This window comes from Etheostoma spectabile, chromosome 13 (genome assembly GCF_008692095.1).
Source record: "Etheostoma spectabile isolate EspeVRDwgs_2016 chromosome 13, UIUC_Espe_1.0, whole genome shotgun sequence".
Taxonomy (NCBI): domain Eukaryota; kingdom Metazoa; phylum Chordata; class Actinopteri; order Perciformes; family Percidae; genus Etheostoma; species Etheostoma spectabile.
The window spans coordinates 11,146,747-11,165,842 of NC_045745.1; the positions used below are offsets into that span (position 1 = coordinate 11,146,747).

General features: G+C 40.5%; 3 protein-coding genes across 3 annotated transcripts in view; 2 read left to right on the forward strand and 1 right to left on the reverse strand.

Moving 5' to 3' along the window:
• The window catches only part of ap2b1 (adaptor related protein complex 2 subunit beta 1), a gene marked incomplete at its 5' end in the record, with an annotated part of 23,988 nt that extends 16,498 nt beyond the window's left edge, over positions 1-7,490 (forward strand). Inside the window, 6 exon segments of the mRNA XM_032533215.1 lie at positions 298-443; positions 1,932-2,061; positions 2,499-2,583; positions 2,783-2,869; positions 3,845-3,999; positions 4,998-7,490. Of these exon segments, the coding sequence (XP_032389106.1) occupies positions 298-443; positions 1,932-2,061; positions 2,499-2,583; positions 2,783-2,869; positions 3,845-3,999; positions 4,998-5,072 (678 nt within the window). The 3' untranslated portion in view covers positions 5,073-7,490.
• Positions 7,491-8,904: 1,414 nt separating this feature from the next.
• LOC116700908 (hepatocyte cell adhesion molecule) lies at positions 8,905-15,155 on the reverse strand. The gene is made up of 7 exons (XM_032534355.1): positions 14,930-15,155; positions 13,190-13,531; positions 12,104-12,385; positions 10,428-10,521; positions 10,234-10,307; positions 10,050-10,123; positions 8,905-9,272 (listed from the first exon to the last, which is right to left on the reverse strand). Exons 1-7 carry the CDS (start codon positions 15,093-15,095, stop codon positions 9,120-9,122), a joined length of 1,185 nt encoding a protein of 394 aa, XP_032390246.1. The 5' UTR covers positions 15,096-15,155; the 3' UTR covers positions 8,905-9,119.
• Positions 15,156-17,375: 2,220 nt separating this feature from the next.
• LOC116700568 (serine/threonine-protein kinase pim-1) overlaps positions 17,376-19,096 on the forward strand; it is a 4,098-nt gene continuing 2,377 nt past the window's right edge. Inside the window, exons 1-2 of the mRNA XM_032533869.1 lie at positions 17,376-17,540; positions 17,660-17,872. Of these exons, the coding sequence (XP_032389760.1) occupies positions 17,486-17,540; positions 17,660-17,872 (268 nt within the window). The 5' untranslated portion in view covers positions 17,376-17,485. The remainder of the gene's footprint in view (positions 17,541-17,659; positions 17,873-19,096) is intronic.

Below are 19,096 nucleotides of genomic sequence, written 5' to 3' on the forward strand. Positions count from 1 at the left end.
AATAAGTTAGTGTTACGTAGTGTTAAAAACTTCAAAAAAAAGTGACAAACATCAAAAAAACATCATAAGTGTTAAAAATGTGATAAAAACGTAAGAATTTTTTAAAACATTGATAAAAAAGGCCTCAGTAAAAGTGTTGATTTTCAATTTTGACGGGAAGACAACACAAGGGTTAAGCAACATTTTTCCATCTGACTAGACCCAGTTAAGCTTTTGTGGCAGGAGGATCCAAACCTTTGGACTGCAGTTTATATGCTGTAATCTGTAGAACTGATTGCTCTGGTACTGCTATCCCAGGTGTGGCTGCCTGCAGTGAAAGCCAAGGGACTGGAGATCTCTGGAACCTTCTCTCGCCGCCAGGGCCACATGTACATGGACATGACCTTCACCAACAAGGCCCTGCAACACATGACCGACTTCGCTGTCCAGTTCAACAAGAACAGGTCAGTGAGATAAACAGAAAAACTCGGGTTAGACTTCATTATAACTAACCTAACCGTTAGGTGATTGGTGATTGGATGAACCCTCGGCCTTTCACGTCTGCCATTGTTGCTTTGATCGAACAGTAGGGTTGGGTACCGTTCACATTTTTACTGGTACCTGAAATTCTGTTCCGGTACCTTTTTCCCTCTGTAATAACAAAAAATGTATGTCATTTGTAAAAATAATTGCAAACCTATTCATCCTATTTACTTAGAGCATTTTGTTATTTATTAAAAACAGTTTACACACAACATAAAACAATCTCCCTCTCCCCATACTACAACCTATCAAATCAAATATTTATGCATTCATACACTGCAACTTTTATTCTTGTAGTTGTATGTTATGCTATTTTTTGTTTGTATTTTCTATCTCCTTTTTAATTGCTCTTTAATGTTTTATGTTTAGCTCTTTGATTTGCCTTGTTGCTGAAATGTGCTGTAGAAATAAAGTTGCCTTGCTTTACAACCTCCAGCCTGTCAGTCAGTCCCCAGGGCATAGAGAACACTGTTGTGCCTGCCGGTCTCATTGAACGGGTAACGTTAATTGCACTGCGACCTCTTTTGACTCGCCATTATATTACAATGCAGCTTTCCTGGCATTGCCATGACTCACTGTGACTTATTAGGCAGTATTAGGCTGTGGCGGGCCAAATGTTAGAGGAGAGCTTGTGCCCGGGAGGTTGTCGGTTCAATCCCCAGACCAACAGGTTAAAATCTGGGTGAAAGAGACCACTGAGGTGTCCTTCATCGCAAAAAACGCTCCAGTGGAGCTGGTCAGTGGCTGTACTGTGCTTGTACCGCGCAGCTTCCAGGCATGGATGTGTGCAACATGTGATCAAGGAAAATACACCAGAGTTCCTGCAAAAGAGAGGCTGCCTCTCAGTGAACCTTCTCTGAATAAATACCGGTTAAATAAATAAAACAAACTGCCGATGAAACGTAATTTTGTTTCGTCCACACCTACGTCACAGACGGAGGACAGAAGGACAGATAAGCTTGAGCTTATGTGGCCTCGGGTACCGGACTTTGGCACCGTTTGGCACGTAAATCAGTCCTCGGTAGAAAATTTGGTCGGTACCCAAAAAAGGGTCAAGGGTGTGGTTAAGGGTGGGCTGTCACCCACACCTTAACCACACCGTAGCTGACAGTAGCTCCTCAGCGGACGCTGATTGGTTTAGGAAGCCATTAGTTCAGACGCAGTTCCGTTGATCTCGTGCTATCGCGAGAATCCAGCTGCCGAACAATCTACTGTAACTACCATAAAGCAACATCTCACTGAAGCAGTAGAGCTGCTGTATTTCACTATTAGCAAGGTTTACCTCATGAATTGGCAACTGAGTGTATTTATAATAGCTGTGTGTCCTCATACCTGGCAAATAAAGCTGATTCTGAATACATGAACTGAATGTCAGCCATGTTTGATTTTTGTTTGTTTCCTACATGTAGTTTTGGGATGATCCCTACCAGTCCCCTGCCCGTTCACACTCCTCTGATGCCCAGCCAGACTATCGACGTGTCTCTGCCTATCAACACCATTGGGCCAGTCATGAAGATGGACCCACTCAATAATCTGCAGGTACAGAAGCACTCACTCACCAGACACGTGAACAGCAGTGCAACACATTTAAAAAGGGCAGACTGTGGCTGCAACTAACGAAGCCATTCATCGATTATCAAAACAGTTGGCGATTCATTTAATAGTTGACAACTTAATGATGAATTGACTAATGTTTGCAGCTCTAGTACAGACCAACATGTGTTTCAAATCTGCCTTTAATCAGCGTCCGCGGCTAATTTCTTGTACTTTTTGTGGTGTGTCCTCTCGTGTCTTTCTGCAATGTTTTTCGTAGCATGTTATGTAGCTTCTGTTGTCACATGAAGTAATAGGACGATAATTTAAACCCCAGCTCATCTCCGCCTTAGAGAACAAGCATGACGAGTATAAGGAGTGTTTGAACATTTCTTGTTATCTCACCCAAAAACCCACGTCCTCTTTTGTTTTCTCGTGCTCAGGTGGCTGTGAAGAACAGCATCGATGTCTTCTACTTCAGTGTACTCATCCCTCTCAACATATTCTTTGTTGAGGATGGAAAAATGGGTATGATTCTTACACACAACTTTATAACACATCATCACATCTCTCTTCACACCCCAAACAATATCTTCTACAATCTTTAAAGCAGGGATTAAGCATTTCTCAGGAAATGTTTATTTATAATAGTATATACACTAGATGTGAAATGGTTTATGTTTAAGAGTTTAAGACACTCTAACATGTTATTTTTTTCCCTCTTCAGAGCGACAGGTGTTCCTGGCTACCTGGAAAGACATCCCCAATGAAAATGAGCTACAGTACCAGATAAAGGAATGCCACCTAAACGCAGGTAGGCCATGCTTGGGAATCAAATTGTCCTCAGTTGCCCAACAATGTTTCTAACGTCTTGTTCTTTCAAAACAGATTAGAAGATATCTCTATTGGATAAGTAGAGTTGATCAGTTGTTGAAATTTGATTTCTTCCATATTAGGACTTGTACTTTTATTTAATGCCATTGGAGACTCATCAGTTGTTTTTCTTCTCTGTTAAAACTAATACAAATTGGTAGAAAAAAATACTAATTAGAATTGTTTTTTTCCATAGGAAATATAGGACCTTCACTGCTCACATGGGAGTGGTTGTTACTTTCCGTTTAAATGAATTCATAACATTTCTAACTTTTTTATTGCTGAAGTGAAGCTTCTTACAAGCACAATCATAACACTTAGTTCTGGCCTTAGTTAGCTCAGATCTTTTGCAGCTATGCCACAGTGTCACTTTAAGTTCTAGGGCCGGGCATTGGACATCAGCAATAGCTCTAAATGGGATGCTGTACACATTGGAGATTTGTTGCACAAATGTCTATCCAAAGACCTCACTCTTTTCTCTGTGTTTTCTTTCTCCTCTCACATGCCTATCTTGGGACAATTTCTCTGTAGGACACTTACAACTCGCCCATAATTGAGCCACTATTATCCTGGCAGCAGGACGGCTAACAACCCCTGGTGGTTGTTCTTAGCGGGCCCGGTGTTGTAGAACACCTGGCCAGGTTTACTGAAATCTGAAGGCTTTCCAGTCCTAGTTAATTGAAATCCTCTTAGAGCTAATTAACCGTCAATTCCCTGATAACCCTTTTGCCAGTAGTAGAGTGTGCATTAGCTTGTGTGTGGACATTAGTGTTAGTGCCTTTAGTGATTACAGCCGTGTGTGTGTGCGTGCGTGTGTGTGTGTGTGCGTGCGTGCGTGCGTGCGTGTGAGAGATGTGGTTTCTCTTTGTTCGGTAATTCAGGTGTTAATTACTTTACCTTGGTTCTGGTCTTGCAGACTCAGTATCAGGGAAGCTGCAGAATAACAACATCTTCACCATTGCCAAGAGAAACGTAGAAGGCCAGGATATGCTCTACCAGTCCCTCAAGCTAACCAACGGCATCTGGATCTTGGCTGAGCTCCGCATTCAGCCTGGCAACCCCAACTACACGGTAGAGTATTCAACCATTTGCACTTAGCTTTTACTTTTGGGGCCTGCAGCTGGGCTTAATGTTTGTCTGACGTCCAATTATTTGCATGTTATTGGTGGAAAAAGTCCAGGGGACATCTTCAAGGTTTACTTTTGAAAAAGCAGGTCAGTGGGTCAGAAAGGCATAGAAAATAAAACTAAAAGAAGAATTTCATGGTCTTGAAAACTTTAGGGATTGATTTTTATTTTATTTTACCAAAAGTCTACATAATAGTATGGGCTTTCCTTTGGTCATTTCTTGGTATTTAACATATTTATTGCGCTGGAGTTTGAATTTGGACACACAACTTTTGGATCAAATAGTGAATTTTGAATGTCAGATTGTGTTGGACAGCCCTAATGACCCATGGGTTATCTTGAGAAAGGAACCGACTACAAACAAATTAAAATGTGTGAAAGGAACAGTCGATCATTGCCATTTACTCTGTTCTGATCCTGCATTCCTCAACTGTACAGGGAGCTGTTTAAAGACTGATTTGATTTGGCTCTTAAAGGTCCCATGACATGGAGCTTTTTGGGTGCTTTTATATAGGCCTTACTGGTCCCCTAATACCATATCTGAAGGCTCCTTCTCGAAATTCAGTTTTGACCAAGTGCCACTTTGCTCGTTTGAAAGCCATGATGTCTCTCTGTCATGGGTGGGCCAAATTCTCAGCAGAGAAAGGGGAGGTAACCTTTCCCCTTGTGACCTCATAAGGATCAAGATTCCAGATCGGCCCATCTGAGCTTTCATTTTCTCAAAGGCAGAGCAGGATACCCAGGGCTCGGTTTACACCTAGCACCATTTCTAGCCACCGGGGGATGATAGGCAGGCTCGGGGAACGCAATATTAATGTTGATAAAACTCATAAAATGAACTTTTCATGCCATGGGACCTTTAAAACAGCATCTTGGTTGAATGTATGAGTAATGGGTGTTTCACATTGTAACTCTGTGTGTTCCCTCTCCGTTTCCACACAGCTGTCTCTCAAGTGTCGGGCCCCCGAGGTTTCTCAGTATGTCTACCAGACGTACGACGCTGTTCTGAAGAACTGACCTGCTCGCACACTTAGCTACTCTGCTTAATCCTGACCACAAACTGCAGTGTTTTATCCTTTTCTGCCATCTGCAGCTAACTGCCACAACAAAGGAAGCCAAACAGTAAATGATACTCAGTCATTTGGAACATTGGGCGAACATTTTTCCTCCTCAGAGATCAACCAGGCAAATCTTAGACTGGATAAGTTGAACAGTACAAACACTGTTGACGTTTCCTTCGTTTTGGCAGTGGAAGCATGATTGAATCCGCTTATTCAACTCCCAATTTTGATTTTCACCTCCCAGTGAAAATGTCTGCCATTCCATCCATAACTCTGTGTCTCAATGATTTAAAGATGTGACTGATGGTAAAACTGTCGAGTGAAAACAAATCTCCCCAGTTTCCATGAAGCCATTGTTGTTGTTTTTTATTTTGGAACGCTGTATGGCTCACACTCCTTTTTTGATTTATTTTTTATATTGACTTTGCTTCAGTTGCACCTACATGATAATACCAATGTTAATTTGTTCCTTTTTGCCTTTTAACGTGTGTAAAGAGTCCAAACCAACAATGTGATTGTCAGACGCTACTAACGTCTGTCCTACAGCAGGTTTGCCTCCTGCAGGTCATAGCTTATTTCTAGCAACATGCTAAATTAACAAACATTATAAATCACATTGACCACATTGAGAAGCATACGTATGCCTGTTTTTCCTTTCATGACTTTAAGAAAGCGTCTTGTATTTAATGGCATTACTTACGATTTGTGCAGTGTGTAGATAGAAGCTGCTTTTTCCTCGGCAAGTATGAAATTGTGCAGTAGTTGAAAAATCTTCAATTGACATTCCAAAACGTTGGGAAAAAAGAAAAGAGCACCGGGATTTCTAATGTAATGACTGAATCCTGGTATTTTATTGCTGCTTCCTACCTGTGAATTATGTTACTCACACTTTCCTGCATGTCTCTTGCTTTTCATGGTCCATCTGGAGACATGTCCACCGCAGGTGATAAAACACAGAAGCAGGTCGAGCAGAGGTCTTAATCACAAACGTCTTTCCATCAGCTTTCAGCTCATGCTGTCTGTATTAACACTCCACTTTTTTATTTTTTTTTACCTCAGTTAACGTGAATGTCTTAGGAATATTTAGCTTTTTTCTTTGCAATGTTTTAATGGTCAAATTTAAAAGAAAACAGTAAAAACAGGTGACTAGGATGCACCACAGAATTCTAAAGCAAGAAGCTTCAATTGAACTGTTATAGCATGAAATAGCAAAAATATTTACGTGGTTATAAGGTCATGTTGGAAAAATAAAATACATCAAGTGTGGTGAGGTTTCTGCAGGCTGTTAAAGTGGAGGAACACAAAACGTCAGTAAAACAGACAGTCAAGACGCTTCTGACTGCCCAGTACAGTTCTTTAATTCTTGTTTAAATTCCATGGTTGCCATCATTTTTAAATTGAAAGTGTTCACTTATAATCTTGGAACCACTACACCAACCACAGCAGCTACTGGCCATGAGCTCACACAGCAGTGCCACTCTGTTTCAAGAATATTTGCTAGTTCATTTCACATGTAATTCCTTTTGTAATAGCCCCGTTTACTGCAACCACATCATTTCACATGGCTTTATGCACCTATGTTGTCATTCCTATTTATTGTGCATCTACCTCTGCTGTTTCTTTTTTTTAACTGGCTTTATTGTGGCTGTAGCTTCAATTCCGTAATGTGCTTTAAATGGTGTCTCCTTTTCTTTCCATACCGGTGTTGTGTAATCTTCATGCCATTGTTGTCGAGCCAGTCTAAACCTGTGGCAAGCAAGGCGGACCAATCACACAAGACCAAGCTTTCCCTCAAATTAAATGCCAAGCTTGTGTTTTAACACCCCAGTGTCAATATAATCTCCTAATGTTGGCTGTGTGTGTGCTATAGATCATAGGGTGCATACGCCCTAAGGCCCAGAGTTGGGCGAGTAAAGTGTATTCCAGTGATGGTGTAGTTTATGTAGCTAATAAATTAAAATGTTTTGGTATTACCTGAAAAAGGAAATAAAGCCTAACCTATATCTATTCAACAGAAAAGGCCCTTTTATTGTAACAGTTGTGTTGGTGACGCTATTTTCCTACATGGTAATGTAAAAATACATTTATGTGCCTGCATGAACCCACTGTTCATTTTATTCTTTTTCATTTAGGCTGTGGCTTTGCTCCATTTAAAGAAATGATTCTCCCAACTTCATGTCTCTGTTGTAGAGCTCATGTTTTTTTTTTTTTGACCAGCGTTGCCTCCAGCGCTCCCACACATAGAGGTACAGCTTTGCCAGCAATACAGGAAGTATGGTGAGAGCTATCTTATTCCTAGCATCGTTGCTGTAGCCCTGTTGTAAATGATTTGTTATTGTCACAGACAGTATCACATCTTATGTCATTAAAATAACAAAAACATGATGCATCCTGATCACTGTGTGTTCGTATACTGTTAGGATGGTAGAGCGGTCCACTACTGCACACTGGGTGGGTGTATTGCTTGGGTGACCCAAGTGCGTGCACTGTCGAATTTGGTGCAATTCGGACATGTGACACATTGAATATTAAATGATCAAACAGCTCTTTTATTCTTCTTAATATTGTAAATACTCAATCAGTGGTTCCCGGGGGTCATTAAGGGGGTTTCAGGGGCAATTATTTGTTTTCACTGTGATTCCATCCATAGATAACACAATAACATGACTGTTTTGGCCGTTGGTTTCAAACATTTTCTGTAATAAAACATCTAAAAGCATAATGCCTATCCGATGATTATGTGACAAAACTTTATCAAATAGGGGACCATGGCCCATGCATTTGGGATTTGTAAACCAGAGCATGTTTTTCTCCTGTTTCCTTTTGTGCTGATGGACATTAACCCGTCATCACCTTCCATTTCTAGAGCGCTGCATTTCCATTATAGCAGCAAGGACACACACATAAACAGCCTCCACACACACTCTGTGTGTTCCAAACAAGCGTGGCCATCTGCTCCCATTTTTTTCAGTGAGATCTTAATCATAATAAATTGGAGGCAGCCCCTAAGATATTATTTACAGTAGTAAATCTATTCATTTTATTCACTTACACTGTACAACTTGTACTGGGCTTTCATTGGGAACAACAAAGACGTTTTCAGGATGATGTTCTTGAGATGGTCCTGCAGGTGGAGATGCATGTGCAAGTATTCCAGTTTACGCTAATAAACAGCATGCTTATTTGTGACTAACTTAAATATTGATTTAGAGTTGTAGGGTAAATTGAGTGGATGTTGAAAATATACAAAAGCATCAAATATTTGAATGAATGTGAGCCAAGAGGTAAATCCTAAACGACATTAAAAAACTCAAGGAGCACAGCGGAAATACTAAAAGAAACTTGAGAATATTTCACATTTTATTACAGTTACAGTTATTACAGTATAAAATGGAAATACCCATGTCTATCGTCTCACTGAAAAATCTATTAAATTATCTAGTATAGGCTAACTAAAACAGTCATTTACATTATTTCACAAAATATTACAAAGTAGGCTACTGCTGTATTTCATTTCATCAACACTACAGTAAATCACACGTAACACTGCAAAAAGAGTAGCATTTCTGAGGGGGGTTTCTTTTAATGACATTTAACATTTACAAACAACAAACCACATCATGTTTGTAGATGATCTGTGAATTGAAGTGTAAAAAGAAGGCTACACACTACAGCTTGACAGCTTCATCTTAACAAAATTGTACCAAAAATTGTTCTGTTTTTTTTAATTCGGTGAAGCTGAAACTACTTTCTTCTGTTCCTGTGCTCTCTGCATGTCAGAGCTTCGCTTCATCTACCTGCCAACTTGACCGGTGAGTCAAAAAGTTAATTTTGGACATTTGATCACAGGCAGTAATGACATTATTGTAAAAACCCAGAAAATGGTTTTATGATGTTTCCCAAACCGCGGGCGGATGCACAGGAAGTTGCCACCCAGAGCCAGGATACAGTAGGACGGTCTGACCTTCCACTTGCGATGTGGAGAGTTTGAACTGATGACCTTTCAGGTGTAGCTGTGGGGGGAGCGGGCAGGGGACCCATTAGATTGGGTAAGAGGGCCGGTGTAGTTCGGGCAGCTGGTGTAGCACGGCGGGTTGTCAAGCTCAGATGATGGAGATCCAATACTGTTGCTGGATGAGTCATCCATGGAGGGATCCTGCAAAACAGGACGACGTCAAATCTCTTCTCTGCTACCAATTATCCATTAAAACAAAGTTTGTGTAGTAAAATAATATTTATATTGTGGAAAAGGCTCGTAGATTCTGTGATATGAACACTCTTGTTGCACTAGTCCTGAGTTTCTGCAGTTGGGTAGAAGAATCATACAGAGGCAGCTTGTTGCTGCCTGTGTGTGTGGGCATACAACCATTTGTAAGTGCCTAATTTTTCTATTTGTAATATTGTGTTTTTTTAGTGTGTTGTGTGGAATGCGAACAATGGCAAGTATGCATGTTCTTTACCATTTAGCATAGTTTTATGTACAAATGTAGTTTATTTACACCCGCACCTAGCGATTCATTTTGTCGATTCATTTGTCGATTATTTTCTCGATCCAGCTGCTTTGTCTATAAAACATCGGAAATGGTGAAAATCAGTGTTTCCCAAAGCCCAAGATGACGTCCACAGATGCCTTGTTTTTTCCATAACTCAAAAGGTATTCAGTTTAATGTCCCAGATGAGAAATATTTTGGCGACGGTACTGTTATTAGTGTTGTAAGTCAGAAGTAGACTTAACCCGACCCAGGGCAAGTCTGGTGAAAACTGATGTGTCCGCCCTGTTCAACTCTGAGATCTTCTTTTTAGTTCCACTACTGATAACCCTGTATAAATAGCATCTTCAAGGGAACGCTGGAGTTACTTCAGATTTTTAGTCTCCCTATCTTTGGTGAGTCACAGAATGTAATAACCTGACAGCGGTGAAGGGGGGGGTTACCTTTTGCTGCAGGATGTAAAGTGACGTTACAGCATTTATTCCATTATGCGTTGTCATTTTTGGAAGCACATCATCTGTGGAAAAGAACAAAACATTTCTCTTCGGGCCTCATCGTAGATTAGATGATCACTATTTGTATTAACTCATCACCGTGGAATATGAATTCAGTATAACAGTAGTGTACCTGTGGGATTGATTGGTGAGAGATCAGCGTGGTCATAAAAGCTGGTGAGAGGCTTTCTAGCTGGATGTCTTTTCCTAGCAAAGACAAAACGATGTCAATGCATCAGTGTTGTGTTACATGCACCCCAGAGCTGCCTTTCTGAAGTCAGTCTGGTGCTTTTTTGGGTTTATGAAAAACTTGTTAGCAATTCTTACTTTTTGGAAGGTGTCCAGCAGGCACATACTGTTACCAAGGTGATGAGGAGGAAGATGCCCCCCGTGGAAAGGATGATGTAGAGAGAGCTTCTTCCTGGTAGGATATGCAAAACTACAGTTGAAAAGCACAAACAGTGAACAGAACAACACAAAACACTTACATGAAAGGATTTTACAGAATCTGATTGTTGAATACATATTTAAAACGTCTGCTTGGGGGATTTATGCCATGGATTTGGTTGTGTCCCACTTGTGATAATAGAGGACCAGGTGAAAAACCCTGCAGTCAAGGAGGATAGCTACAGCTTATGTCGGGCATGATTAGGACATGGATGAAAAGTTCTCCATCTTATACGGATAAATAGAAATATCCTTTGCCAACGGTAGATGGAAAGCCATCCTTTCGGGACTGATTGATGGGGATTACTACCCCAGAAATCCAGAGTTCTTGCGAGAGCAAAATTGGAATTTGCTCAGCAAGTCGCTCTGGCTTTCAGTAATGCTGCTCATTAACTATACTCTTGTAGCCGAGGTGCACCAATCCCATCGGTGTATCTGAGATAGGCGGGCCAGAGGCGAGCTGAACAGATGACGACAACGTTGCGATGTCAAAGTCATTAGTAAACATTGCAAGATGGCTACGGATGAACACCAGATGTTTGAAACGGATTTGGTCAGTACATTGAACAGGCTAGACTTGTCTTTTTATCTAAAAGAGAAACAGAAGACGGTGCTTAAATCGTTCCTTTTCAAGAAGGAATTTTTTTGCTGTTTTGCCGACTGGCTACGGAAAGTGTTTAATAAACCAGTTAGCTCCGCTGGTAGCTAAGTGTATGGGGTCCTGGATACGTTGCCTCGTGTATCGTTGTGATTGATCGAGTGTTTCCAATTGCGTACAGTGAGATTTTCAAATGCACGCTTGGTGCTGCCCCTCGAGATGGGCCATTGTCATAACTCATATTAACATATAACATTATTAGTGTTCATAACTTTTTAATAACGTAAACCAAACCCTTAATCTTGGAGATTTGGGTGAGGGGATTGCTGTAGACAAAGTACATATGATGATACACTGGTGAGAGCAAATGAGGTTTAACCATGGATCCAGCTAACTTAAATAGTTCATGTTACTGTATTATGTGAACAGTTGATGTAACGTTGTGTGTGGTGTTTTCTTTTGCGGGGTGCAAATGTTCCACCAAAACAAGTCTCTTCCCAAGATTATTTTGCAAAGGCACCATTGCTGCTTCTAAAGTTTAGTGCCGTCCAAGACAATTGTGACTTGTGGTTTAAAGTAATACAAACAACTCAAGTGTTTTTTTCTCCTATCCCAGAATGCATCTGTGGTGTAGCCAGACCTTACTCCACAGCGTTATAGTGTAGACAATACGAGACTGCTACCTGGATAGCACTTCTTTGTTGTTAGGTTATCTTCCTTGTTCAATAATTGAATAAAGCTACATTTAATCTAAACGTATTGGACTTGCTATGTGTGCAGTCTTCTCCGTCATTTCCAGTCATGATTCCCAGATATCACCCAGACATCACATGTTCTCTGGTCTGATAAATATGTATAGCTAACATCTCTTATGCTGCTTCCCATGTCACAGTGTCTGGCAAGATGTGTATAACTATTGTTGGCACAGCCAACTGAAAACTAAGACCGTATCACTTACTGTAGACCGTCAGTCTGATAGGCAGGCTTGTCATGTTGCCCACAGGGTTCTCCACTGCGCAGCTGTAGGTGTCATCATCTCCCATCAACACTCGTGTGATGGTCAAGAACTTCTGGTCAGGGGACAACACGAACCTCGTCATATTGGTCAGCGGCTTTCCACCTTTGAACCACCTGTATGTAGTCCTGGTTCCATTGTCATGGGAACAGTTGAGGATGACGTTTTCGCTGAGCTCCAGGACTGACAAAGCCTCCATGTGGATATAGGGCCTGGATATAGACTCTGAATATAGGTGACAGATAGATAGATAAAACTGTTTCTACACATGTGAGTAGACAAAAAAAGAACATGCTGATCGCCCTGTTGGATTTAGTATGTATGGTGACCCTGAGATCTGAAACACAACATTTCAGAAAATAGAACAATTTTAGTTTCAGTTGTTGGTCAGATGTAGGCTATCTGGGGCGGGAGCAAGAAAGTAAATACAGGAAGAAGGTCCTGGACGTGTCCATGGTCAAAACAGCTCATTTGAATTAAATAATTTTTGAGATATTGTTTTGCGAGTGAATTAACTACATCTGCTCTGCCACTTCTGTCTTAAACTTAAACAACGACTGGTTTGACCACAGAAATGTGAGTGACGGCGATCTTGACCTCAGTCTTTTTCTGTAATTGCAAGCTGCTCCAGTTTGCATGCTCTGCTCTGCCGCATCGCAGATTGCAAAGCCCACCTGACTAAAGGAGATGCTTGGCTCAGACTTGCAGATTACGCATGCAGAAATTGGGGCAGTTCAAGGTCAGATCACATTTTAACCACATCCGAGTGGCGCCCATCCGAGTGCGATTGTTGTATTCTCACTGCCCCAACGAACCGCTCAGGGAAAACAAACTCTGGTGTGAGTCAACCAAACTAAATGAGGCAGGTGTGAAAGCCACCTTAATTTGAGTCTGGTCATCAATCAAAACTTCAATCTTTAATCCAACTTCTGTCAAAGGCATGTATGTTTTTTGGTTCAGACTTAAGAAAAAAAATTATTTTAACCGTTACTTCACAACTCAAAGCTACAACATCACTTTTCTTCCTACCATCCACAGTGAGCGTGATGCTGCCCTCTCCTGTAAAGGTATCGTCTGTGATTGAGATCTCCACGTCATAAATTCCATCATCAGAGATTCGAAGGTTGTGGAGAAGCAGAGTCCCATTCTCAAATACCAGGATGCGGTCACGATACTCAGGCCTCAGGGTCCCAATGATGTCAGTTCCTATCGACTGGACAACAGTGACAGACTTTTCCCTCTTGAGCTGCCACTTGATGACGGGCAGGTCGATGCTGAAGCTATTGTAACGGACAGACAGCAGGGCCTCCCCCCCCACTGTTCCTCTAATGAGAGAGTTGGGGATAGTCATATTCACTGCCAGCACCCAACCTGCAGAGAAACACAGGACAGAGGTTCCTACTTTAGATTTCAGGGTTTCCCCCAGCCCGGTGGCAAGCGTCTTTTTATGACAAAATACTTTTTGTGTCTAAGGTCTATTGTAACCCCAGACACAATGTTGATATTGGACAATTCTGCACACTGCAAATTTGTTAAAATAAAACAACAAGATTATTTATTTATAGAACATCTGCACATGGCAAAAACAGACATCAATTGTCGGTCCTCAGTGGGACGTCAACGCGGTCTACTGCATTAAAGTTCGGATGAGCTACACACCCATCCAGCACCCTGACGCCACACTCTATTCACTCTATTCTGCCTTGCTATATAAAGGACACACTAATTTCTGCATTGGTACTAACTGTTGGTATTGGACCACAGTACACTGGGTACATTTGAATCATCCAATTTAAACGGTATTTGAACATATGAACAAACAGCTCTTGCACACAGGCGGAATTTAAATAGTCGTGATAAAATGTTGTACATGTAAGTTTATTGTTTTTTCCTCTACAGGAAGCGATAATTAGCTGAAGGTTTAGTGGGCAGCACGCTCCATCTCTGCTGTATACTGGATCCAGTTTGCATGGCAGATCCACATTACCATGGTAACAGCTGTCAGTCCTCGGGATGGGCCAGCATTAGCCAACAAAGTGGGGATTGTTTGTTCAAAATTTCCTTCTTGGCAGTTCATGAAAAGAACACTGGGAAAAATCCAGATGCCATCCTAGTTTTGCAAAAACAGAGCAACTCAGTGACTCCGCTGCAAGTCACAACAATAGCGGGCCAGTGATGAGCCACAGCTGAAAATGACTGAACCTCTGAAAACACTGCTTCTGAGTCAGCCTGTATTACTTACAGAGGGTGGGCACAAGGCTGTAAAAGCAGCCACACAGTCCAATGCAATCCACTACCCCAGCAACAAATACTATCTTTGTGATGTTCACTTTCAGAGCATCATCAATTCAACTGATATTGACAAATATGTTGCATTACTATGCATAATACTGCAAAAATTACTACGAGTTGTATGCAACGTTAAAATCACCTGTTAAAAACCAACCCTTTAGCTGGTTTTGTTAAAGCACAGCAGTCTTAGTACTTGTGAGTGTTTCTTTTAGAGATTCATCCAGCAAGTTAGTGTTGATTAACACTGCATTAGTAAAATCCCATCTGCACTTTGCATTTTTTTATTCTCTCATACTGACACCTACCAACAAACAAAAAACTAAAAAAAAAGCACACTTGATTAATTAGATTTTGCTTATACGCTACAATGTAAACTATGACAAACTTAATCTTTAGAAAATGCATAAACATGCAAGGGGCCATTGTTAGGAAAATAAAAAACTAAAAAATAATTCTAAAGTTGGAAATTTGACATACCTGAATTGAAGGAACCGAGACACATGAACAAAACTATTTGCGGAATTATTTTAGTTTTTGAAGGAGCCTCCTGCTCTGCCTTCATCTTGGGTCTCAAGCTTTGTTTTCCTCCCAGATCAGCAGCATGATTTGTGACTGGGCAGGACGGAGAACACAAGTCGCTCATTCACACTCTGCTGGGACTGAGTACATGTTGTTCTCAAAAGCCAATAGAGGCAGGACTAAACTCTCTCTGTGTGTGTGTGTGTGTGTGTGTGTGTGTGTGTGTGTGTGTGTGTGTCTCTGTTTTGTACATTTAGTTAGCTTTATGTTTTAATTGCAACAATAACTGATATGTTCATAAACAGAACAAAAACTTAAGCATCGTCAGTGTACTGACCCCCTCAATAAGAGTGTATTAGTGTTGTTTAAACACACATGTTGTTGTTTATCTGGGGCTAAACCTGTAAATTATAAAGTGATAAAAAAAGTTTATTGTTACGACCCTTGAGTTTTACGCCTAGGGGATGCTAGGAAGTAACTCAAATCATAAACTCAAACTAACAAAGGAGAGACTAACATGTCAAAGTACTGTAACAAGTCTTTTATTACACAAAATATATATGTATATATTTATCTACACATATGTATATGAATGATGTTGAACAAAAAAAAAAAGTTAATAAACAGTAACCCAACCAAAAATAGAAGCTGTAAAAAATGGGTCTCAGGGTCTCCAAGGCCAAAACAACAAACAAAAACCCATAATCTGGGAAGCAAGACTCAGGAAATATAATGGCAATTCGTTCATTAGACTTTTATATTCCCGATGTACAAGCTGACATGTGGGTTGTGCTAAAGGAAAAAGCAGGAGGTGTCACCGAAACGTGGATTAATAATCTGGGGACAATGACTATCTATGGTTGTGTTAGTTTTCAAGACAAAGTTTCACAGACTCAACGGTTCCTCAAAGGAAAACATGGTCCCTTTTGGTAATGGAAAGGTCGGGGGGATCACCAAGATTATTAGCAAACATCCTATGGGGACCATGAATGTCCATATTGGGTTTTTATTTTTGTCAGAATATAGTATTTTACTTTGAACCAAACTGTTGGACAAGCAGGATTGATGAAACAGCTAACATGGCCATCCTCAGACCCTACTAGTAGGGACATAAATGTTTGTTTTTCCTTGGATTCTGTTGATGAGTTTATAAATTATAAATAAATATCCTCCCTAAATCCAGTTAATAAAAACTTTACATTTGCTGTTCTCCCCAATATTTTTCTTTTGTCACACAGAAAGTGAACATTTCACGTTTCTTTGTTGGAGCAAATATAAAGGCCAGCTAGTTGGCATTAGCTACAGACAAGGGCTCACTCCGGGCAAAAATATACCTAATATGCAGTCCCCAAAACACGTTGTGTCTATCGCACAATGAGTATTTGAAACATGCATCGTTTATGTATATCCATTTTAACTTGTTAGCAGTGTTTTTCCTGCTTTTAGCTGGCAGTGCTGCATTTATTGGCCACAGTATTGCGTTACCCACATGCACCAACCACAAAAGCCTTACCGCACGCGCTGTGCTTTATGATGGCTACAGGTGTGTCGTACCACGGGCAGCGTGCAATTTGTTGGCTGGTGGCAGTCTGTGGATGTACTGTGTGTATGCACACATTCATTTTTTTATTTAATTTTTAGACATTTTAATGCAGAAATAGTACATACTTTGTCTTTAACAGCAAATACTGAATGAATCCAAGACAAATGTCCTATGGGATAATATAAATCAATCTTATCTTAAAAGTTAGAAGATCACCTAAGTCAGCATAGATCCTCTGGGGACGATGCATGACTATACAAATTCACCTGGCAGTCCATCTAACAGTTTGCCATCCCTAAAGCCCAAAATCCTTCTGTCTTCTTAGTATTTGACTTTTAGATCAATATGAACCGTTCATAAAAATAACCTTAGAACATAAATATATATGATTGATAGGCAGGAAAGTCAGCCAGATGACTGAGAAGGAGGAGTCGATATCAAGCATTTAATGAGCTCGTCCCATTGGTGCTAAAAGGAGGCAGACACATCTGGCTGTGGATGTTTTGATGTATTTATGATTGTGGTAAACTTTGGAAATATTTGCTGCTTTAGTTGTTTTGTTTGTTTTATTTTTTGTGTACTTTGTGTGCATGTTTGACAGTAGTGCTGCCTTTCTTGGCCAGGACAGGATTTTTAATCTCAAGGTTTTTTCCTGGTTAAATACAAATTAAATAAAGATTTGTATGCTTGTATTGTGAGAATTGTTTGGAAAAACCTCTACCTGTTCAAATATACACACACACATACACAATCTTTTCGGAACTCTAATTTGCATATTCCAGAACACGTCTTTGTGATGTCACTGTCGTTTCCTTGTGATGGAACATGTCATCATGTTCCGGTCCCTTTACCTTTAGAACACACACACACAGTGGGAAGCTCATTCTTGAGAGACTTAAGTGTTGAACGGTTGGATCTACTTTCACTCGTTACTCTGAAGTCATCGTGTTAGAAACTTGTTTAACATTACCATGAAGAAAGATTGTGCAAAGACTCCTGTTTCTCCGGCCCTAAGGAGAATCCGAGGTAAGTGTGAGATCAATGCAAATCACATTGTGATCTGTACTGTGGAATAGTAAAAAATAACAATTTCAAACATTTAGCGGCTATAATTCACAACAAATTGATGTTTTTCTCATTTGTAGAGCGTAGTGTCAGGACGCCAGCATCTGCACTTCATGGACCGACAAGGACAATTAAGGGAAAGGCCAAGAAGACCCTTAAGAAAAAAATAAGGGTCTCTAAAACTGAACACCCAAACACCTCCAGGGGGGATGTGGAAGTAAGAGGAGGGAAGAGGACACGACTCGACCTTGTCAAGCATGACATGGAGACGGCGTCCTGCTCAGCGGACACCGGTAGGCTGGGAGCTGACCTTTAGAAATTACTGTAGGGAGTGTATACTTCTATCGTTTTAATGAACACGAGGATCAGGACAGTCATAAAATAAGTTCTCAGATCTTTAACGTAACTTGAAGTAGCAATACGCAAGTGATGCATTAGTAAAAGTCCTGCATTCAAACATTTTCAAAGTACAAGTACCTTTAGAATAATACCTAAGTACAGTATTTGAGTAGATTATCTTAGTTTCTTCTATTGACTGGGTTCAATTTTAGTGGATTCATAATTACAGAAATGTTCATCAACTGGAAAAGTGGTATATTGAGCTAAATAGACTTTGGTTCACCTGACTTACAAAGGAAAACAAATTTGCTTCTCTCTAGTGGTATCTTATAGTTTTGGATTTTTCTGATATTTGACTCTGAGATTTTTTAGCAAAATAGTCAAAAGGGGGTACCTCCTACGCCATTTCATTGATTGCAATTCATTTTGACATCCCTTTGGCAGCAAATAACTTTACATCTGAAGTGTTTAAATACTCTATTTGTCCATTGTTTATTTCTAAAGAAACACAACAATGTATACAAGGCTCCATTACCTTGTACCTCACGTTATGGCTCCGTGGCTCATGTCACATCTACGCCTTTTAACGCTCAGCCATCACCGGAAAAGCACTCTGGTAGCCTTCACTGGTCTCCGTCCAGAGCAACAGGATCTGTTGGGCCATTTCTTTTACTGTCTATGGGAATAGTGCCCTGGGTAGAAAAGACAATCCACTGAACACACTGGGGGCAGTTTCTTTGGGACTATTTCTTTGGTAGAAGGCAGTTCCAATATAAACTGTTCTGGTGAGCCTTGTAGATTATCCAGAGTATCGAGGACCCTGTTTTTGGGGATAGATGTTGCTAAAATGATCTCAAATGTTTCAGTGCTGTGAGCATCACAAACTCTAATCCATCTACCTCCATTGCATTGGGGTGGAGTGACAGATATCTCAAAACCTGGACAAATAAAATCAAAACCATCCGCACGAATAAATACCACTAGATGACAGTGAGAAATACTGTTTTTGATAAAGTCTTGGCAGGCTTTAGGTAAAAACTTTATACAGAACCAGGCTTACCGTTTCTTTATAATAAGTTAGGCTAACCACAGCTCAACTCCAGCTCCGGCGGCAGAGCATAAAAGATTCATATGTACCGTTAGCGAATGATTGCCTGTTCTGTCATCTACTTATTGTA

Coding starts and splice junctions, on each gene's coding strand:
- LOC116700908 (XM_032534355.1), bottom strand. CDS start 15,095: ATGAGCGACTTGTGTTCTCCGTCCTGCCCAGTCACAAATCATGCTGCT. Junction 10,124..10,233: donor CTCACCAATCAATCCCACAG/GTACACTACTGT, acceptor TCTTTTCCACAG/ATGATGTGCTTCCAAAAATG. Junction 9,273..10,049: donor TTTACATCCTGCAGCAAAAG/GTAACCCCCCCC, acceptor CCTGTTTTGCAG/GATCCCTCCATGGATGACTC.